Source organism: Felis catus, chromosome D4 (genome assembly GCF_018350175.1).
Source record: "Felis catus isolate Fca126 chromosome D4, F.catus_Fca126_mat1.0, whole genome shotgun sequence".
Classification (NCBI taxonomy): Eukaryota; Metazoa; Chordata; class Mammalia; order Carnivora; family Felidae; genus Felis; species Felis catus.
Window position 1 is genome coordinate 1,495,046 of NC_058380.1, and position 22,015 is coordinate 1,517,060.

At 52.0% G+C, this 22,015-nt stretch overlaps 3 protein-coding genes across 15 annotated transcripts in view; 2 read left to right on the forward strand and 1 right to left on the reverse strand.

The window, feature by feature from the left end:
• Window positions 1-10,896, forward strand: part of FAM120A (family with sequence similarity 120A) — a 97,288-nt gene extending 86,392 nt beyond the window's left edge. The window contains exons 15-18 of one of the 2 annotated variants that reach the window (XM_023243206.2): window positions 412-549; window positions 2,522-2,663; window positions 3,102-3,198; window positions 8,991-10,896. In XM_023243206.2, coding sequence (XP_023098974.1) covers window positions 412-549; window positions 2,522-2,663; window positions 3,102-3,198; window positions 8,991-9,302 — 689 coding nt within the window. In that variant the 3' untranslated portion in view covers window positions 9,303-10,896. The remainder of the gene's footprint in view (window positions 1-411; window positions 550-2,521; window positions 2,664-3,101; window positions 3,199-8,990) is intronic. The other variant, XM_023243207.1, reaches the window with a different exon arrangement.
• Window positions 549-20,196, reverse strand: LOC123381554 (myosin IC heavy chain-like). Of its 9 annotated transcripts, none has more exons than XM_045042944.1 (4): window positions 19,607-20,032; window positions 17,628-17,729; window positions 12,360-12,471; window positions 10,863-12,070 (listed from the first exon to the last, which is right to left on the reverse strand). In XM_045042944.1, exons 1-4 carry the CDS (start codon window positions 20,030-20,032, stop codon window positions 12,051-12,053), a joined length of 660 nt encoding a protein of 219 aa, XP_044898879.1. In that variant the 3' UTR covers window positions 10,863-12,050. The 9 variants fall into 9 exon arrangements, 4 of the variants coding, with proteins under 4 accessions (XP_044898880.1, XP_044898879.1, XP_044898883.1 ...); XM_045042948.1 differs by lacking the exon at window positions 12,360-12,471 and adding an exon at window positions 16,501-16,564; XR_006588677.1 differs by lacking the exons at window positions 10,863-12,070; window positions 12,360-12,471 and adding an exon at window positions 549-1,609 and having other exon boundaries at window positions 19,607-19,923.
• Window positions 12,154-22,015, forward strand: part of PHF2 (PHD finger protein 2) — an 84,566-nt gene continuing 74,704 nt past the window's right edge. The window contains exon 1 of one of the 4 annotated variants that reach the window (XM_045042941.1): window positions 12,154-12,263. In XM_045042941.1, the coding sequence (XP_044898876.1) occupies window positions 12,169-12,263 (95 nt within the window). In that variant the 5' untranslated portion in view covers window positions 12,154-12,168. Of the gene's footprint in view, window positions 12,264-20,027; window positions 20,129-21,128; window positions 21,380-22,015 lie in introns of those variants that run through there. The other 3 variants (XM_023243208.2, XM_045042943.1, XM_045042940.1) reach the window with 3 other exon arrangements.

The following is a 22,015-nucleotide window of genomic DNA, read 5'->3' on the forward strand; positions in this document are numbered from 1 at the left end:
TCAGGCTCATGACGAAGTTTGCAGTATCAGCTCCTCACCATAGACAAACGCAGATCCCCGAAGAGATGCGGGTAAGGGAGAGAGGGAAATACGAAGGCTGTTGCAGAGACTGGATTTTACGATTGGTCGGCACAGCTGAAAACTCCGCTTGTGTTTGTGGTTTACGGTTTGCTCACCTGTGGGGTCAGAGGAGGCCTCTCCACTAAGGCCACCCCCTGCCCCCAGGGATGGTTCAGACGCGCTCCAGTGTGGACAGCAGGGGCTGGGAGACCCCTCCCCCCGCCCCGGCAGCCAATGGTATGGGAACAGCAGGTGAAGGAGATGGGGTCGTTCTGCCCAGAGGCCCACCGGTGGCTCCCCTAGAACCTGCTCCTCACAGCTTCTCCGTCTCTCTCCACCCGGGTCCCACAGGAGTCTGTGGCTTTGGAGGCCCCTATGGGGACACTGTAGCGACAGGCGCTTACCGTGCCTTCCGAGTGGCAACAGCAGCGGGACACTGCGGAGCCTTCTCAGGCGGGGACAGCAGCAGGACTAGCAAGTCGCAGGGCGGTAATTATGCCAGCACGCCTTCTCCTAGAGCTTCGCCGCCCCGCCTGGCCCCCCTCCGCGTCCTCCCCGCCAGGCCCGCTCCCGGCCCCGGCCGCCCCCAGGTCTCTGCCTTCCAGTGGGACGGGCGGGTGTCCACGCAGCCCTTGAGCCCGGCCCCAGCGCCGCCTCCCCGAAGGAGCAGGCTGCCCTACAGGGCTCGTTGGCGGGCTCCTTCCCCGACGACGGAGGTCCTGAGGCCATAGCAGTTCCTGGCTTGGAAACTGACCGCAGCTTGTTTCGTAGGCAACGTTTTTGAGAAAGATCTAATAACACATACATAAATGAGCTTATTTTAAATTCCCTTTGCTTCTCTTCTTGTACGTATTGGTTTTACAAGGGAGAAAAAAGACTTAACATTTAGTTTTGAAATAATAGTCTTGTGATTTTGCTGTAATTAAAGCCTGTGACTTGTAGTTTTGTCACACGTCCTGTATTTTGGGACCGCAGAGCCAGACGTGGCCATCAGGTCCACACCACAGGGCTGTTCAGATACATTTGTGAGTAACTTTAGGGTACACAGGCTTTCTATCCTTCCCAGGAATGTTCTTCCAGCTCTGTTCCTTGGGGTTGGCGGGAGACCTCTTTTGCAGCAGTAAGATGCACAGGCTAGCGCAGCCCCCAGAGGGGCTCTGGGGCCGTCTCCCCCTGCACCGGCCCCGCATGCCCTCTCCTGCCTCCCACTGGCTCTTGCAGCTTCCAGGGCGCTTTTCTTCCTGCCCACGCCATGCAGCGTGCAGTGACGCCTCCTCTCTGCTTCACCATCGGCTTCAGCAACTTGCACCCCTTGCCTGGACACTCACGTCAGCGTGCAGTTGGGATAAACCTATGGGTCGGGTGGTGGCTATAGACATTTGTAGGGTCAGAAGTGGTTTTGTAGGCTGAAATGACCAGAGGAACTGCTTTGTAACTTCGCCCAGATTGTGTCTGGAGCTCAGCTCTGCTCTGTCCAGTGTAGTAGCCACCGGCCACTGTGGCTCTTGAGCACTTGACCTTGCTATAAAATACACGCCCAGTTTTAGATCTAATATGGAAAAAAGATTGCAAAATATCTAATTAGTAGTTTTTATAATGATTACATGTTGAAATAATACTATTTTGGATATATTGGGTTAAATAAAACAAATTATCAAAACCTATTTTATCTGTTTTTGTATTATTTCATTGTGGCTACTAGGAATGTAAGGCTTGTAGATTTGGATGTTGGGCAGCGCTGTCTGGCAGCTAGAATGGTCATGGTGAACACCTGGATGATGGAGACTTAATTATAATCCGTTCCATCTGCCAGAAGATAGGAAGCTTGAGGTTCTATTCTCTTTGGGTTTTGTCAGAAGTTTTGCTATCAGTTACATATTTGAGAATTTTCTTAGTTAAGTCAGAAATCCTTAGAATATGCAGGCTGTTGGTGGTTAATAGAAGTTACTGATACAGTGGTGTTGGTGACCCCACTGATTTAATTTAGTTTAATTTAACAATAAGAAATAACAGCCACATTTACTGGTTAACTTCTGTAATGTTTGGTTAAGGCAGGAAACTTGGAAGCAGTTCCCCAAAGAGAAAACATGGAGTTTGCAGGTATCCATGTTGGTAGGGGAGGAGGCCGGCTGTGAGCGCCCAGTGGCCACGCTTTATTGAACTGTTTCAGCCAGAAAGCCTCGCGCATTTTGCATTTTAAACTCAGATCAGCTGTTGTGGGTTCTCTGAGTGGCCAACACTTCTGTCTGACTTTCAGGTGTATTTTCAACAACAGTTAAAACCCATAAACAATACGTACATAGATACTTTATGTAATAAATAAGAAGTCTTCACAAAACTTCAGAGAAGGGGGCTTTATATGAAATATAAACCACAATGAAAACAAATTGCTCGCTTGTTTTCTTTTTGCTGTTTTTAATTCTCTGATTGTCAAGATGTATTTTGTCTATTTTTCGTGCAGGAATCCAACCTATACCTTCTCAGGGAGGGAAGCTAGAAATAGCCGGCACCGTGGTTGGCCACTGGGCTGGGAGCAGACGGGGCCGTGGGGGCCGCGGGCCTTTCCCCCTACAGGTAGTTTCTGTTGGAGGACCAGCAAGAGGGTAAGTTCTGAACAGTGAAAACATGTTTGTGTTAATTAGAAAATAGCCTCTTACTTATTTTAGTCATGAGTTTATTAGAAACATTTTTTCTTCATTAGATATATTCCTTAATGTCGTTGTGGTTATGTAGGATTCCATTGTATATAGCATTATGTAACTAAGCCATTATTAAATAGTTACCCACACATTCAATTAACAATGTTTTAATATTTAAAAAAGTAGCATTTTGAAATATATTATTTTTCAAATTGAATGCACTGGATAGGGACCAAAAAGCTAAGATTGATTTCTTGGAATCTTGAAATAAGTCCACGATGTGACCATGATTTATTTAATTGACCGGTGCTTTCTACAGCGTGGGATCGGCATCATTTTAAATGTTCCAGCTGCCTCAACAGATTCAAGCCTGTGTGCTTTTGTCCTCTTTTATCCGTTCAGGCGTCCGAGGGGAGTTATTTCCACCCCGGTGATCAGAACGTTTGGAAGAGGCGGACGGTACTACGGCAGAGGCTATAAAAACCAGGGTGTGATTCAGGTAATCTATGGGGCAGCGGCGCCTCACTCCCGGCTGGTGGCTCGGTGCCTGCGTCCAGAAAGGTCTGCCGGGGCCTCTCTGTAGCTGTCGAGCGCAAGGCAGACGCAGCGGTGGCGCCACTTGCTCGCCGGCTGTGACTCCTCAGCCCACGGTGGCCGGCGTCGTGGGTGCTGAAGAGTATGGTCTCCTGGTCACTGCTGCCCGGGGAGTATTCTGGGGCTGTTAGCGGCAGTTATATTCTAAAATGTTATTTAGGTAAATAGCAGTCAGGATTTAAGAAGAAAACTGACGTCTTTTTCTCCTCCTGGACTGTCTTGACTAGCACTTCGCTGAAAGGCTGAGCCTGTGAGGAGACAAAATCACGTACCCATCTTCATGACCGAGCTGGAGTTTCCTCCCACTTTGGATAGACCATGTTGGGACATGGATCCTGATGAATTTCCCCTTGAGAAGGATCTTTTAGAAATGCCAGGCAGCCTTACTGCTGTGTTTGATGTTTCATCAAAGTGCCTTTCTTCCCGTGCTGTGCATGCAAATGTCCCAGCTCTCCCTTGGCTCCCACATTAGTAGCCCACGTATGGAAATGTATTGGCCTGCCTTTACCAGGTGATCTCACCACCTTGGGAACTTCTGTGTTGATGAAATGCATCTAGTGAGTCAGGTACAAGGGCAGCCCCCTCTGCAGTGCAGCATGCCCCAGGATGGGGCATGTGCTCGGCTCACTTTGCCCTCCCCAGGCTCACCTTGACCTTCCTCTGCCTTCTGAGCCCTTTTAAGCTGAAGGCACTCAGCCTCTGAACGGGTTTATAAGGTGGGGGGGGAATGCACCCGTGCTGTGCTCCAGCCCGGAGCCCATCCTGTACAGACAGCCCCTCGTGGAGCCATCACCCCTACGATTAAGGGGGCTTTTCACGTAAAACACAGACACTGGAACCACACAAGACAACTGGGTGGCCTGGCCTCTTTCTTGTTCCCGTGGGGAGCTCACCTTCTTTTATTTTGCTGCATCTTTAAAGTCCCTGAGTCCACTGGCTCCCCTCCCCCATGCCTGTCTCCTTTGCTTTGCGTGTGGAAGGACAGACAACACCGCCTTTTGCGCCCAAACGCCCAGACTTTCTGCATCTTGCCGAGCATGTGCTGAGCGGGCTGCCGCCCTATGACCTGACCTTTTCTTTCTTGCATCCTGGTAGTGGGTCTAGGCACTGAGCCAGACTCTGCACCAGTCTGTGCCTGTGGCAGGACTGAGGTGGACCTGCGTGCTTTTGTCAGGGGCACGAGTGTCTGCTTCTGCACATTGGGACCCTTCGATGTGTCACAGGCTGGATCCATTCATTCGCTGGAGATTGCCAAAGGAAGATAGTCTTGTTGCATCATTTCTTTTTCGTTATTTATTGGGGTGTTTTTATAAAGAGACGCTTCCCATTGGCTCCCATTTGGTACCTGAGTATTACAGTGCTTGCAGGACAGATACCTTGCTGCCCTTGGCCACAGGCCCTTTGCGTGGCCTCTGGTCTGCGGTGGCTTTCTCTGTGGGCATCGCCCGGCCCAGCAGAACCACCACATTTCTCTCGATTCCTTGGTCTCTTTAGTGGGAAATGGCATTTGAAAACCACCGTCTGGGCACCCTGAGTGCTGGAGGGCCAGCGACTGTTCCTAGTGTTCTCTGAGCACAGACCTGGACATGCAGTCCTGGTCTTCATGCATGAACACACGACATGCGAGCTTTTTATTGTCTTTTTCTTTAAAGATAAAATCCTCATAAATTCACACTGACGTTTCCAATTTAAACTGAGGGCTTTTACTTACATCTCTGATGTTACATCTACATGTCCTTTCCTCATGCTGAATCACTGTTTCTGGGCTTCTCTGTGAACAGGGCTAGAGGAGATACGTGTACTCGCGTGCACCAGGCACTCAGACCCGCACATGCTTGTGCTGCTGCACACTCTTGTGTACCACACGCACAGGGGAATATGCATGTGGATGCTGCTGTTTTTATCTCAAGAATTTATAGCGACTCTTCTGAATCAAATTGAAGACTTCAGGAATTTGATTTAAACTTTACTGTTCGTGTCCATGTCTATTATCTTCCACCCTGAGAACCGGGGCTCGTTAAGTTAGAGTCAGGGTGCCCCTGGCTGGCCCTTGGCTTCGTCCACGGGCAGTCACGGTGTTGACAAACTCACCCTGTTCTCCCCCCAGCTCTCGTTGTGACAGTAGCTGTGTGGTTATCCACTGCATTGTCCCAGCGTGCAGCCTCCACCCACCGCCCCACCCACGCCTCATTGGCCTGGCCTCTGTGGACCCGCGTCCCCTGCCCGCCGGCCTTGTCCCTCCAGGCTCTCCTCAGGGGACTCCACAGGCAGGACCTCACAGAAACCAGGGGACGTTCAGAAGCACTTTGCTTTCCTAACAGTTGAAAGTGGTGGCTCATACCTCCTTCTCATGCGTCTCACGTATATTGTCATTTTCTTCTGCATAAGCTTTGTGTCAAAGACCGCTAATAATTGAATTGTCTTTCCCTCAGAAGACATTCGCGGTTTTGGCCTAAATGCCCAAATTGTTTTTGTTTCTCTGCCAAGGTTTCGTGATGCACCCCACTGCTGGTCATTCTGGGCCGGTGCACTCAGCACACAACGTGTTCTTTCTAAACACGCTTTCATATCTTGTCTTACATCAGAAGCTTTTCTTGAATTACTGGGTTTTCATTTCTGTTGTTCTCCCTTGCTTTGATTTCATCTCTGGTGGTTCCTGTTGAGCTAGTCTTGTGTCTGTCGCCAGTGTTTGGCACATTCTTGACTCCCTTTGATGTCTTCTTCTTTTGAGATAGAACTCACCTACTATGCAGCTCACCTGCTTAGAAAGTACAGCGCGGCCTGTCTTCACTGTCATGCAGGGACACTGCCAATTCCAGAACGTTCATCACCCAAGAAGAAACCCCTTACTCCGTTGCAGCCACGTCCCAGCCCCCGGCGGCCACGGATCTGTTTTGCTGTGTATTGACTTGCTCTGTGCCTGTCATGTATGCACACCTGTCGTGGCGCCACCGGCCCTTGGGTCCTCGTGATTGCTGTGAGGGCTCCACTGAGGGCGAGCCTCACTTTATCCATTTACCAGTTGCTGGGCATTCAGGTGGTTTGCACGTTTTTGGTCATGAGTAATGCTGCTGTGAACATACATACATACATAGGTTTGGGTTTTCCTCCAGCTTTACTGAGATGTAATCAATATATACCATCATGTTAGTTCTGGGTGCAGCATAGTGATTTGTATTTGTATGCATTGCAAGATGATCACCACGGGAAGTCTCGTTAACATGCATCTCCTCAAATGGTTACAAAAACTTATTTTCTTGTGACGAGAACCTTTGAGATCTCTCAGCAACTTGCAGATATGCAACAGAGTATTGTTAACTACAGTGGTTGTGTTCAGGTGTTTGTGTGGACATATGTTTTCATTCCTCTTGGGTACATACCTGGGAATGAATTCCTGGGTCCTTGTGTATCCTCAGAAAAACATTTCTGAGTTACTTTTTTGTGTTGGCACCCTGGAGATCCTGCTTCAGGCGTTTTGCGTAGCGGCCGGTGGGCTTTTCCCTCCGAGACTGAGGGCTTAGAGGTCTGAGCAAGTACTTGAAATCTTCAGTGTTATTTCCCTCTGCTTTGTCCTCTTATATATTTTAATTTTTCTCAGGATTCCAAGAAGATGGCAGTAGTGTTGACTTGGGGGAGGGTTTACATGCATATTTCTGAACTCTGGGATTGAGCACTGAAGTGAGAAGACCTGTGGGAATGGAGCCCAGAGGGGAACAAACGCAGGGACCACTGGTGTGAGACAAGGCATCCCCAAGGCGAGGGTAACACATATCTCCAGCTCCACTTGGCTGAGCAGAGAGGGCCTTTATTTGTAACCAGACAAAAACCCTGGTTCTCAGCAGGGAGGACTAGAGGCACCCGACACCCTGCCATCTGGGGTTGAAAGGCAGCTTTCCTGTTCTGGGTCTCAGTTTCTTCACTGAAAAATGACCACATAAGGGTAAGACTGTTAAGGTTTCCTTCAGCACTGAGTCCGCCTCCAGCAGTGGTTCTCAGTCCTGGGATGTTGGCCCCAAGGGCCATTGGCTTTGTTTGGGGACATTGTTGATCATCCTAGCTCAGTGTGCAAGTGCTTCTGGTGTCTTCTGGGGAGAGGCCAGCGATGCCCACCACTCTGCAACACACAAGACGGCCCGTGACAGAATTACCAGGTCTACAATGTCGAGGTGCCAGACTGAGAAACCCACGGTCTAAGATGTAAACAGCTGAAAGATCTCGGGCTGTCTTCCTCGTCTCTTACCGAGAGGTCTTATCTTTCACTCCAAAAGTTCATTTTTTCTAGAATTACTTTTAAGTTTGTTAAGAGGAGCAGGGAGACCTGTTCAGAAGAGATAGGCCACAAACACACCTGGCGATTATCAGCTTAGACTTGTTTCTTGTTGGGTTGTCCAGAGAGGACTTAGGTTTGCTTCAATTTTCCAGTAGAAATGGGCCTCCCACTGCCCGCGACAGGTGGATGTGTAAGTTGTTGGTGGACACTTAGTGAGGATGGTGGTTTGTAATTTCAGAGAGGACGTATCGAGGAGCGGTGTTAGCATAGATGACTTGGTGCTGTCCAGAAGGATTAGGTAGACCTCTTCAAGTGGGGTCTACTGCAAGGTCAGGATATTAACTACAGAGAAGTGGAGGGAAGGGGCCCCAGGCCGAACCTGCTGAGACCAGCTTTTGCCAGCTGCAGGTCAGTCAGAAGCAAAACAGAGTGTGTTAGAGTATAGAGTATAGACTAGAGTACAGAATAAACAGATTATAGAGAGTAGATAGACTGTGTGAACTACAGAGAGTATAGACTAGAGCACACAGACCATAGAGAATATGTAGACTGTTCAGGTTATGGAGAGTATAGAGTACACAGACCATAGAGAGTAAGGAGTATAGAGAGTATGTAGACTGTGGACTCCGGAGAGTATAGATGAGAGTACAGAGTACACAGACCGTAGAGAGTATGGGGCATAGAGAGTATATAGACTGGACCACGGAGGGTATAGACCATAGTACAGAGTACACAGACTGTGGAGAGCATGGGGCCTAGAGAGTATGTAGACTCTGGATTACAGAGAGTATAGACTAGAGTACACAGACCATAGAGAGTATGGGGCGTAGAAAGTATGTAGACTATGGACTACGAGAGTATAGATGAGAGCACAGAGTACACAGACCACAGAGAGTATGTAGACTGTGGACTATGGAGAGTACAGACCAGAGTACAGAGTACACAGACTGTGGAGAGTATGTGGACTGTACATAGACTGTGGAAAGTATAGAGTGTAGACAGTATAGAGATTAGAATGTATACACTAGAGTATGTAGATGATGCAAACTATAGACTATAGAGTACATAGGTGATACTATAGAGAGAGAGAATATATATTACACAGATTACAGAGAATGTAGATTCAAGTATGGAGTACAGAGAGAATACAGACTATCAAATATATACAGTATATAGCCTATGAAGTATATACACAGGTTGTGAAAAATACAGACTGGAGCGTATAGAGGTATAGAGAGTGTAGAGTAACGGACTGTACAGACCACAGAGGATTAAGAGAAGGTACAGAGCAGAGAGTAGAAAGTGTGAGGAACACACCCATGCAGTGTACTGTGCTGTTGAACCTGAAGCACAGGCCTCCATAGGCGTCCCTTCTCCCACTGTGTATCACAGCTGCCTTATTGCTTGTTATCCTTGATTTTGACCAGGGCAAGCCTCCTTATGCTGCTTCAGCAGAAGAAGTGGCCAAAGAACTGAAGTCAAGATCCGGGGAATCCAAGTCGTCTGCCGTGTCTTCAGATGGGTCCCTGGCTGAAAACGGAGCGGTGGCTGAGGAGAAGCCTGCTCCCCAGATGAACGGGAGCGCGGGCGATGCCAGGGCCCCCAGCCACTCGGAAAGTGCCTTGAACAATGACTCTAAGACGTGCAATACAAATCCTCACTTAAATGCACTAAGTACAGACAGTGCTTGCCGCAGAGCTGATGCTCTGGAGGCTGCTGTCTTAAAGAAAGAAGAGTAAACTTATTTTTTATAGAGGGTGAAGGATGCTGGAAGGGTAGGATTCAGGAATATCTGGAGAGAAAGAGAGCCTACAGTTATGTACATTTTTTCCTTTCCGTAAGAGAAAAATGAGGACTTTGGAAATTCGGATCCCTCTTTGATATCAGAGATTTAAACAACACATTTTTAGTTTTAACCAGTTGTAGTCAAAATGCTACAATAAAACAAAACGAGAGAAAGAAAATGAAGAGCATTTGACTCCCACACTTAAAATGAAGTACACACAAAGTTTAAACTGGTTATGACAAAAGCCTATAGTTGTGTTTCTTGAACTATAAAGAAAACAAATTTTGGCAGTCTTTAAGTATATATAGCTTAAAATATCATTTTTAGCATTTGGCACCATATGTATGCCATTATCTTTGATTTTGCATTACTGTTCACAAGGAAGCTTTGTCTAAGGCTTTGATTTTATGATTATGAAAGAAATAAGGCACACCACGGTTTTTCTTTCTTACTTAAATCTCATCACTGTTGATGTGGTTCTTTTGTGTTAAAAAAAAAGTGCAACTATCAAAACTAAAAAATTATAGAGTAATATTGCCGTTCTGCTGATTTTAAATATGCAGTACATCACACTTACTTTACAAGCAAGTTAAATGGAGATAAAGTTGAAATCATAGAAGATGCAAATGACCTTTCAAAATCAACACAATGTGTTCTGAAACTTTTCGTGACTTAATACCATGCATCTGTGATCAATGAACTATGTGGTTTTGAATCGGATGTAGACCATTAGTGCTACTACTTGAGCTAACCTTCTGCATGGTTCATAATTTTTAAAGTGTGTAGTTAATATTATGCATGTTATTGTCCTTCCATTCTTACCAGTATGTGCCCATTTGCAAAACAAAATGCTAATAATCAGTAATAGTCCTATAAAAGATGTTAACTCTGTTTAGTCACTGACTGATCTTGCTCTAACCTTAAAATTTTGTGATTATTGACCTCTGTTGCATTTATTCTAAAACCCCCCCAAAATTATCTAGCTGTTTCAAATATCAACATTACCCTGGTGTATTCACTGCTGTATGCATTATTGTTCTTTGTTGCTGTTTTATGCCTTCATATTAGCAAAATATGAAATTCTGTGAAAAACAAAAAAAAAATCCCTTTGATCTTAAAAAAAAAAAAACAAAAAAAACAACCCCCCCTTCTGTAGCAGGAAACAAATTGCTTGTTCTTGAGAACTTTCCCATCAAGAATTTAGTAGAAGCAGGTATACTTATATCATTTTGATGTTTTTGTTAATGTTTCCAAACAATGTACTTTGAAATCAGAATCACTTCTTATTCGTTTTCATATAATTCTCCTGATGCTCTTCATCACACATTAGTGATCAGAAATGAGATGTAATTCCCCAATCCCTGCCCGCAAGACCTGAGTAGGATCTTACTGTAAGTTGAAGGGAGTTCTGCCCTAACTCATGGATTGTGCAAGAATGAACTGCTGTTGGGTCTGACTGATTGTAGGTGGGTTGTGGCGTGGTGTATCGAAGGCTATTGAATGCAACTTACAATGCTTAATAAAAATCTTTATTCTTTTAGTATAAAGTACGGTGTCGCTTTTAAATTTCTTGTAGCAACAGATGTTACTGAGACTTAATTCAAGTTGGGACCGCTACCGCAGGCACCAGGCCTTCTCGGTGCGAGGACGAGGTCTGGGGATCCTGACTTTGAGTCCACGCGTGTGTCGGGGGCGAGGGGCAGTGGGGGAGTGGACTTACATAATTAAAAAGCTCAACAGCTGCCTGAGAGCTCGCTAGAGTGAGTGCAATTCAAAACTGTTCTGCGAGGGGGTTACGGTCTCCAGCCCGAAGGGACTCGCGCTGTCATCCTCGTCCCCGTGCTGGGAAGCGGGACTGAACGTGGAGAAAGAAGCCCAAGGAAGAAACGCACCAGATCCCGCTAGAAGCACGTGTATTACTGTCCCTACTGACCAGACCCACCCTTCATTGTGGTTTTCTCCGTGTGCACCTCGCGCCCTTGGGCCCACCACCCTCCAGGGCCGACCCTGCGGGGGCCACACGACTCTGACCGCCCGCAGCTGTGGCGTCCCTAGGGTCGCACAGCCGGCAGCAATGGGGACAAGCCCCGCCGCGGGGCTTAGAGAAACGGGACAGAAATCCACCTCCCCAGTCTGAGGAGCTGGGCGCTTCCGGTCTATACAAGGGGAGGGACGCAGCCGCCACTGTTTCCGGCCCCAGCTTCAGGCGGGTTGGGGCGGGGCCGTGAGCGCTTCCGGCCTCTGCGCGGGGCGGGAAAAGGACGTGTGCGCTTCCGGCTTCTGTGCGGGGCGGGGCCGCGAGTTGCTTCCGGCCTGTGCGCTGGACGGCGCAGAGAGGTGCCGTGAGGGCTTCCGGATTCTGCGCGGTTCGGGAAAGGGTCGTAGACGCTTCCGGCTTGTGCGAGAGGCGGGGCCGTTTCCGGCCTGTGCTTAGAACGGGGCGGGGCCGTGGCCCGCTTCCGGCTTGTGCGCGGGGCGGGGCCGTGAGTGCTTCCGGCTTGTGCTTGGGACAGCTCGGGGCGGAGCAGTGAGCCCTTCCGGCCTCCTCTCCACCTGCGCTGGCAGTGCGTGCGCACCGTCCACGCCCCGCGGCGGTCCGCGTCGCTCACCCAGCCGCTGGTCGAGCATTCTGGTTCACCGTTTTTTGTTTTCTTTTGTGAAAGAGCTCTTACGGATCTCGTGTGTTTCAAACGTAGTATGTCTATTGTAGAGTTTCAAACACTGCCGGTGCACAGAAAGGACAGAAAACCCCTAGTGATGTACGCATACGGACACACCTGTTCACACCTGGTCCTTGTGCCCCCGCCGGCCTAGCGCGGATGAACCCCGCGCACCTGCCGTTCAGGGCCGCAGGGGCCGCGCCTATTCACGTTTCGGGGCGCAGGACAGGTGTGTACAAGCCAGGCCGTATCAGGTAAGAACACGGGAAATAAAACAGGGAGGGGACTGGGGGGACGGGGGTCTGCAGGGCGAGGCTGTGCTCAGGAAGCAGTGTATAGAGAGAACCCACCAACGAGGGGAGAAGGGTGCTGCTGGCCCCTGGAAGGTGGCTTAACCCTCAGCATTGGGTCAGTGTCACAGGAAAATGGGCATCCCTCCTTGTCATCTGTCTCCTCCCAGGCCTGTGGGCAGGCATGAGGACACGAGCTCCTTCCTGATGCGCTCCCTGCAGGAGCGGTTCTCCCCTCCAGCGATCTTACTCTCCCGCTGATTCTTTGGAGAATGCCTGTTTACTGTCCTTTCCCCTTTACTGCTTACCCTCACCTGGCAGAGTGAGCTCTGCACAGGTTGCTTCCCTCCAGCCCCAGGACCCTTGGCTGCTGGGCCTCCGCTCCTGTCCCTACCACAGCCGGGGGGGGGGGGGGGGCGGCAGGGGCCTCACGGACCCACAGATGGGCCAAAGCAGGCTCTGTACTAGGTGCTTCACCCAGTGCTGTGGGCTGGACTGTGCAGGTGAGGTCTTGGAGACTCCATGAGGGGCCACCCGGGGGCTGGCTGGAAATTACTCAGGCAGAGCGCTAGCCACTTAAGGGTGGTGTCTGGGATGGCCTTGGCCTGGTGTGCCCAGAAGGCACCAGCAGCTCATGTGGCAAACAGCTGGAGGCACAGGAGCAGACCTCCCAGACCTTGTCACACCATGTCCACTCCTGGCCATTGTGCATATCCATCTCTTCAGACATGACTGACCCCAGCATGGGTTATATAAGTGTTACCCTGGTGTTGGTTTTCCCAGAGTGGCCCGTTTGTCTTGTCTTGTTCTGGTGTTTTGTTAATAGCACCCTTAATGTAAATTATATGGTTATTTGGCAGAGGGGCTTTGGTCTATAAACTCATTGCTTCAAAACATCACAGGGCCATCCTCACAATAGTCAACAGAAGGGCACTCTCATAGCTATCAGAAAAACCCAGAAGGCTCCCAAAGTTCCCATGGGTCACTCTTCATTTCACTGGGTTCTGGATCAGGTCTCCCAAGGGCCTGCTCTGAGAACTCTCTTGACATTCACCAGATTGCTTCATGTGTCACCAAAGCACACATCCAGCCTTGAACTAGTATCTCCTGTCTGTCATCTCTGCCATATGAACTCCTTGGAGGTGGGACGTGTCTACCTGGTTCACAGCTTTAAAACCTACACTAGTTGTGCACCAACACATTGGACAACCTAGATGAAGTGGACAAACCCACACACACACAACCCGCAACCTGCCCAAACTGAATTACAAAGAAACAGGACATCTTAATATACCTGTAATTATTACAGAGAGTGAGTCAATAATCAAAAGCCTCCCAAAAAGAAAAGCCCATGACCAGATGGGTGGTGAATTTTACCACACATTTAGGGAAAAATTAACAGCAATCCTTAAATTCTTCCCAAATGTTGAAGAGGAGGGAATGCTTCCTGACACTCTCTGAAGCCAGCATTGCCCTGATACCAAAGCCAGACAAAGACTCTACAAGAAGACTACAAAACAGGGGTACCTGGCTGGCTCAGTTGGTAGAACATGTGACTTTTGATCTCAGGGTCATGAATTTGAGCCCCACATTAGGTGTGGAGCCTACATAAAAAAAAAACAACAAAAAAGGAAAACTACAAAACATGAACCTTGATGCAAAATTCTCAGCAAAATTCCAGGAAACTAAATTCACCAGCATGTTAAAAAGATTCTACACCTTGATGAAATGGAGTTTGTTCCTGAAATGCAAGGATGGTTCAGTCTCAAAATCAATCAGGGTGAGATATCACACCAACAAAGGGGGAAAAGCCCACAGGATCATCTCAACTGATGCAGAAAAAGCATTTGATAAAATTCAACATGTTTTCATGATAAAAACCCTCCATAGGGGGGCACCTGGGTGGTTCAGTAAGTTAAGCGTCTGGTTCTTGATTTCAGCCCAGGCCATGATCTCACAGTTGGTAAGTATGAGCCCCAAGTCTGGCTCTGTGCTGGCAGGGCACAGCCTGCTTGGGATTCTCTCTCTGCTTCTCTCTTAGCACCTCCTCCACTTGCATGCACACTCCCTGTCTCAAAATTCAAGAAATTAGAAATAGAAACTTTTTCAGCATAGTAAATGCCACAGATGAAAAGCCCAAAGCAAACATACTTAATGGTGAAAAGATTAAAAAATATATATATCACAAACACATGCACAAAACCCAAAACAAATTTTCCCCTGAGATCAGAAAGGAGAAAGATGCCACTGCCACTTTCACCACTTCTACCCAACACAGTATTGGAAGTTCTAGCAGGAGCAACCAGACATACCTGCGTAAACAAGCAAATAGCATCCAAATTAGGAAGAAGTAAAATTATCTCTGTTCATAGATAACAAGATGTTATGTAAAATCAAAAAGACTTAGGAACTCTAAAGATTCCACAAAATACTGTTAGAACTAGTAAATTCAAAGTTATAAAACTAATCCTGTAAAGTTGCAGGATAACTAAATAAACACTAAAAAATTAGTTTTGTTTCCAAACACTAAAAATAAACAATCTCAAAAGGAAATCAGGGACACAATTCCATTTACAATAACATTAAAAAAACCCAAAAACCTAGGGGTAAGTTTAACCAAGGAGATAAAAGACTTGTATGCTGAAAACTGTAAGACATTGCTGAAAGCAATTAAAGAAGACAAATAAGTGGAAATATCCCATGTTCATGGATCAGAATATTAATATTGTTAAGATGGCAGTACTACCCAAAATGATCTACAGATTCAATGAAATCCCTGTCAAAATTATCATAGTCCCTTTTGCAGAAGTGGAGAAGCCAGTTCTCAAATTCATAAAGAGTGTTAAGGGGCCTGGAAGAACCAAAACAGTCCTGAAAAAGAAGTGCAAATTTCGAGTTTCACCCTTCCTGATTCTGAAACTTACTACAAAGCTACAGAAACCAACACAGTATGGTATAAGGTTAGACATACAGACCAATGAAAGACAATAAGAAGCCCAGAAATAACCCCTTGCCCACATGGTCAAATGATTTTGACAAGGGTGCCATGATCACTCAATGAGGAAAGGACAGTGCTTTCAACAAATGGTGCTGGGAAGACTCCATGTCCACCTGCAAAAGCATGACATTGACCCTTACCCCAACTCAAAAATTAACTTAAAATGGATCAAAAGCCTAAACCTAAACCTATAAAAATCTTGGAAGGAAACACAGGATGAAATCTTCATGACATTGGATTTGGCAATGGTTTTTTGGATGTGACATCAAAATGCAAGGGCAACCAAAGAAAACAAAATAGATGAACCTGACTTCTTCAAAATTACAACCGTCTGTGCATCAGAGTACATCATCATGGAGTGCAAGGACAACTGACAGCATGTGAGAACATTTGCAAATCACCAATCTCATAAGAGATCAGTATCCAGAATATATAAAGAACTCCTGTAATTCAACAACAAGAAAACCCAACCCAAATCAAAATAAGGAAAGGGCTCAAATAGACATTCATCCAAAGAAGATGTACAGATGGCCAATAAACTCATGAGAAGATCCCCAACATCATCAGTCATTAGGGAAATGCAGATCAAAACCACAGTGATCAGAGTTTCAATGGAACCAAATTTTTGCCATCAAAAACTAGCATATTGAACTATACATTGAGAAATTAAGAATTTTTACTTCAAAAAAAAAAACCCACAATGAGATATCACTTCATCCACTTTAGGACAGCTATAATCAACACATGTACACACACACACACACATACATACAGAAAATAACAAGTGTTGGCGAGGATGTGGAGAAATTGGGACACTTGTGCACTGTTGGTGGGAATATAAAATGGTGCAGCAGCTGTGGAAAATGGCATGGTTCTTAAAAATGTTAAAAATAGAATTATCATATGATTCACCAATCTCACTTCTGGGTACACACACAAAAGAAGTAAAAGCAGGGACACGAACAGATATTTGCACACCCACATTCATAGCAACATTATTCACAACATCCAAAACGTGGGAACAACCCAAGTGTCCTTCAACAATGAATGGAAAAATCAAACATGGATCACAAACACAATGAAATAATAGTCTTAAAAAGGAAGGGAACTCTCACATGTTACAACATGGATGAACCTCGAAGACATGATGCCAGGTGAAGTAAGCCAGTCACAAGAAGGCAAATACTGTAGGATTCCACTTACTTATCTGAGGTCCCTACAGTGGTCAAGTTCATAGAGACAGGAAGTAGCTGGTGGGTGCCTGGGCCTGGGGGAATAGTGATGGGGGTTAGTGTTTACTGGTGGGACAGTGAAAAACTTGGCGGAGGTGCATGATGGCGGCTGCAAACAGTGTGAACTTACTTCATGCCACATAACCGTACATTCAGAAATGGTCAAAATGGTACGTTTCATCTTGTGTATGTTACCACAATTAAAAGAAAAGCCTGTGCTAGCGTTCAGTATATTTTGTCGAGAGGGAGTGAATCAGCAGGTCCTGGAACGTGCTGTTTTTCCATTGGGCAATAAGGTGAATAATATGCGTCTCACGCTTGGGACTGGCTGGGGGATGCGGGGTGCATGCTGTGGCTGTGCTTCCTTGGAGCAGGGTGGGGGGCATGCTTCTGGGGAGCCCATCCTCTTACCCCAGCAGCATCCCTGGCCACTCGGGTGGGTGGTGGTGGATGCTTAGACACAGACTCAGGAGTGGGGTGGACTCGGTGGGCGTGGAGGCAAAGAGCAGACCATGTGAAAGGGCCAGAGCTTGGGGGACACCTCATTTCAAGGCCACTGCCCCTGCTTCCTGGGGCCTTGAGTCCAGCCCCTTGTGCTCCCCCTCCCTGTGTGACCTGGCCTGCTCCAGGCCTGTGTCCCCAGGGCACTGTGGGGCGTGTGTCACTGTCCCCCTTGACAGCAAAAGGAGCTGCACAGGAGTTGGGACTGCTACCAAACTGCGAACACAGCAGGCGCTCAACGCACGAGTGAGGACTCAGAAAAGGAGGGCTTTCTGGGGGGTGAGAATGGGGAAGCCCAACAAAGGAGCATTTGGGACCCACGTGGGCCCTTACTTTCGTCTGGAGTTGGCCCACAGCGTCCGAACAGCCTGGAGTAACAGGAAAGCATCTCTGCGGACACACGCAGAGGCCGTGGACACGTACAGACCAGGAGGGCAGGATGGCCAGGCGCCTGGGGGAGTCTGGGCTCCTAGCCCGCTCCTCCCCCTGGTCAGCCAGCTGCCTCCTCTGGGAGGCATTTCACTGCTTCCAGCCTGCGTTTTCTGGAGAATGGCGGGGAGTCCCCCCCTCCCCAGGACTCCCATTGGTCCTGTATACCTGTCTGTGGAGCGGCAGTGCCGAAGTGTCCCTGCAAGTGCGGAGGATGGAGTGGTCACCGCCTAGAGCTGATGCTGAGCACGTCCCAGGCACTGCTGGAGTCTGTGGGGAACCAAGCACAGGGCATGGCACCTGGTCAGTGCTTGACACACACTGGTAACTACTGTGCTCGCAGACAAGGACGGGGAAGTGTTGGGTGAGGCCCTGCACCACAGTGGCCTCCAGAAGCTTCTGACCACACTGGACCACAAGTGGGTGGAGGTGGACACTGCGGGTTTGAGCGTCCCAGTACTGCTGTAGGGGATGGTCACTCAGCAGGGCCCAGGCCAGCCAGACTTGCAGGCCGGGCACCGCTTATCTGAACTGACCCACACCAGGGTGTTGGTGGGGGACAGTGCTTCCCAGAGCCCTCCGCACCATCTCCAGGAGGAAGGACCCCAGAGGGGAAGGGCAACCACTGCAGTTCAGGTGGGAAGGACTTGAGGTCGAGCTTAGCGAGGTGGGGGCAGTGGCAGAGTGACCTTGTCCCTCTCCCCTCCCCCAGCTTCTTCTGGCTGGTGCCTCCCTGCTAAGGCGGGCGCACCTGCCGGGGCGGGAGGCCAGGGGGCGGCTGGCACAGCAGGTTGGCCTCCAGAGGAGGGAGGACTTCAGATGAACTGCTGGCACGTGGGCCAGGTGCCCTGAGGGGCTGCAGGCCTCAGCTGGGCACCTGTCGGGGGTGCTGCTGTGAGGGGCCTGCACCTGGCTTTCCCTCCAGTCTGGCATCCTGTGCTTGAGGTGGCCAGCATCCCCCAGGAGGAGGCTCAGGGGAGGGAACACCTACTGGCCCCTGGCCCCTCACTCCTCACTCCTCACTCCACAGCACATGGATGCAGCTGGGAGCGGGCAGGAGAGGGTTGGCTTCCAGAAGGCGGGGAGGAAGGAGCCCTCAGAGCTGGCCCTTCCCCCACGCACCACAGACCCTGACCACTCAGGTGAGGCTGCAGGGCCCAGAGCAAGGCAGTGGCACTTCTGGCCCATCCCTCCAGCCCCTGCTGTCCTGAAGCCACCAGCAGGGCTCCATAATCCTGACTTGGACTGGAGGCCTGGGGGCTCCTTGGGGGAGGAGGGGAGGGAGCTCAAATTCTAGGTAATCACTCCCTTTACAGAGCTGACCTGTGCCAGCGTGCTCCTGGCTCCCCAGAAATCTGTCCTCTAGGGGCTCAGCAACAGGAGAGTCAAGGATCCTGTGTGGGAGGGCTAGCTGTTCCCAGGAATCAGGGGGAAAGGGAGCAGGAAGGAAGAAACAAGAGGAAACCCCAGCTGCCCCCTGTCCCTCTGCTGGTGGGGGTCCCTGACCACCTTCTCAGAGGAAGCCAGGCCTGCCTTCACCCAGAGGCTCCCACCTTTTCCCTGGAGGGTCCTCCTGCCCACCTTCTCCTCCAGAGTGATCCCCAGCCTACCTTCTCCCCCAGAGGGGTCCTTTTGCCCTCCTTCACCCTGGCCCACCTTCTCCCCGGCAGGTCCCCCCACCCTCCTCTTCCCCCAGAGGGGTCCCCCGGCTCACTGTTTCCCCAGCAGGTACTCCCCCCTCCCTCGGAGGGGTCCCCAGGCCCATCTTTTCTCCTGGAGGGGTCTCCCGGCCCACATCCCCGGCAGGTCCCCCTGCCCTCCTCTCCCCCAGAGAAGTCTCCCCGAGCCTCTTCCTCCCCCGGAGAGATTCCCCCGGCCCACCTTCTCTCCAGGAGGGGTCCCCTGACCCACCTTCTCACGGCAGGTCTCCCCGCCCTCCTCTTACCCCAGAGAGGTCCACTGATCAACTGTTTCCCCGGCAGGTATCCCCCACTTCTCTTCCCCCAGAGGGGTCCCCCGGCCCACCGTTTCCCCGGCAGGGTCCCTCCGGCTCTCCTACAACCCCCGGAGGAGTCCCCCGGCCCACCTTCTCCCCGACAGATCCCACCGGCCCTCCTCCTCCCCAGGAGGGAACCCCCCAGGCCCACCTTCTCCCCGCGGTCCCCGGCCCGCCTTCCCTCGGCGGGAGCGGCGGCCCAGGCCGGCGGGCGGAGGCGGCGCCACCCGGGGCGCTGACGTAGAGGCCGCTCGGCGGCCGGGGGTCCCTTCGGTGGGGCCGCGGCTCCCCGCCCGCCGCCCCCGCGCGTCCATTCCCTTTTGTGTCCCGCGCGCGGCCCGGCCCCGCGCACACTCGCGCCCTGCGCCCCGGGGCCGGCGGGCGGCTCCCGGCGCGGCCCTGCTCCGCGCGCCCCGCTTTGTGTGGACGCGCCGGCCGGGTGCGCGCGGGCTGTCGTGCGCCCCCGGCCCCGTCCCGGCCCCGGCCCGGCGCGGCCCCCCGCCCGGCCCGCCCGGCCCGCCCGGCCCCGACCCGGAGCGCAGCGCGGGCCGAGGGCGGGCGGGCGGCGCGCGAACATGGCGACGGTGCCCGTGTACTGCGTGTGCCGGCTCCCCTACGACGTTACCCGCTTCATGATCGAGTGCGACGCCTGCAAGGACTGGTTCCACGGCAGGTGAGCGCGCGGCCCGCGGGCCCGGCCCGGCCCCCCGGCGCCCCGGCCCCCGGCCCCCGGCCCGCCCGGCCCCCCGGCCCGGTGCGCGCCCGCCCGCCGCAGGCCCCCGCCGCCGCCGCCGCCGCCGCCGCCGCCCGCCGGCCGCGCGCCCTTTTGTGCCCGGGGCGGGGGCCGGGCGGGCAGGCGCCCCTCGCGCGGCGCACAAAGCGGGCCCGGGGGCCGGGGGACCGGGGAGTTGGGGTGCCGCGGGCCGGGCCGCTGACAGCGGGGCCGCGGGGAGGCCGGCTCCAGGCCCAGGCCCGGCCCGCCGCCTCCCCCGCGAAGTTGCAGGAACTTTCCCCGCGCGGGCCCCGGAGAGGCGCGAGCGGCGGCCCGGACGCCGGCGGCCCCGGCCAGGGGTGGGGGGTGGGGGGCGTCCGGCGCGCCCACCCTCCGCCGCAGCCCCCGAGCCCCCTGACCCCGGCCGGCGCCCCCTAACCCCCCGCGGGTGTGGGTGACAGGACGGCGTCGGTGCGGGTGGGGGTGTCGCGGCTTTGCCGCCTCCTCCCGGGGGCCGGCGTGGTGCCCCGTTTCCCCCTTCTCCGCTCCCGACGGGGACGCCCCCCCTCCCCCGGGGCCGGACTTGACCTTATGCTCTCTGGGGGACGTGGGGTGGGGGGAGGTAAAGCTGGGCCTTTGCCCCGAGCTGTGACCTGGCCCTGCGCCTAGTTTTCAAAGCGAGGCCCCTTCCCACCCAGAAGTAGATGGGGAGGAGGAAGAGATGGTGATTGCGGTGTCCGAACTGCTCCAACAGGTTCTCACGTGTTTGGGCCTGGGCAAGACCCGGTTGCCCTCCTGGATACCGCCTCAGACCAGGAGCAGGGCAGGGGGCATGGGGGGGGGGGGAGTGTGTGGTGGCGGCTGGTCCCTGATCCCCCAAAGAGGAGAACCTCCCGCTCATTTTAAGGGTGGATGTTGGGGAGCCAAGCAGCCGGATGTGACAGGACCTGTTCAGGTTGGTCAGCGCCCAGCCAGGGTCCCAGCCCAGTGCCTGTGACAGGGACCCCAGTGAGGAGGGGGCGGGACTCTATGGGGCAGGGACACCACTGAAATCCCCTGGGCCTCCGGGGCTGCCTTCCTGTGGATGCCCAGGGCAGCAGAGCCCCTGCCCCGGGGTGCAAACAGTGGACTCCCCAGAACGGTGTGTGTGCAAGTTGCTGCTATGCACACCCACCAACTGGCATCCTCTGCAAGTTCATGGCCGGACCAAGGGTGAGAGCTGCCATCTGATCCTTCAGGGCTCCTCAGTTCCAGACATGCTGAGAAGCTGACCCTGAGCGCCCTGGATGTGGAGGGCACTCTCTCTCCTCCCCCGCCCCACCCAGGGCCTGCTGAGCTCCCTGGGTGCCCAGGCTTGGGGAAGGCCTGGAAGGACCTTTGGCTGCCCAGGGGCCAAAGGTCGGGAAGGAGGAAGGCAGGCCAGTTCTGAGCTAGGCTCTGAGATGGGGGGGGGGGGGGGAACCCTAGGAGTGAGGGGCAGGCAGGGGAGAAGCTGAGGGCTGGCATGCCTGGTGGGTGGCATTTGCTGGACTGGCCAGGGCAGAGCTGGGGAGAGGGATGCATCCTGACACCTTAAAGGGGACATTTGGGGACATCTCTCCTCATCGCCCATTTGTCTCTGGAGGTCCTTGATTTGACCCAACATGAGTACAGGTCCTTCCCTCAGCCCAGACTCCTCTCCACCCACATAGGGCGGCCCTGGCATCTGAAAGGGGCTCTGCTTTCCCTGCCGTGGGCACATTTTCTGTGCATGTGATTGAGGGCCCCTTGCAAGAGTGAGCCCTGAGCTGTAGCATTCCCAGGTGGCTCAGGGCAGGAGCCCGGATGGGGAACGTTAGGGTTGGGATG

Bases quoted from the DNA above. Each gene is read 5' to 3' on its own strand.
- LOC123381554 (XM_045042944.1), bottom strand. From the start codon at position 20,032: ATGTTCGCGCGCCGCCCGCCCGCCCTCGGCCCGCGCTGCGCTCCGGGT. The intron at 17,730-19,606 runs GTGGGCCTGGGG...GGTTCCCCACAG, and splicing joins CCGGGGACCGCGGGGAGAAG to ACTCCAGCAGTGCCTGGGAC. The intron at 12,071-12,359 runs GTGGGTTCTCTC...GTGCACCGGCAG, and splicing joins GCACCCTTCTCCCCTCGTTG to TGTTTGAAACTCTACAATAG.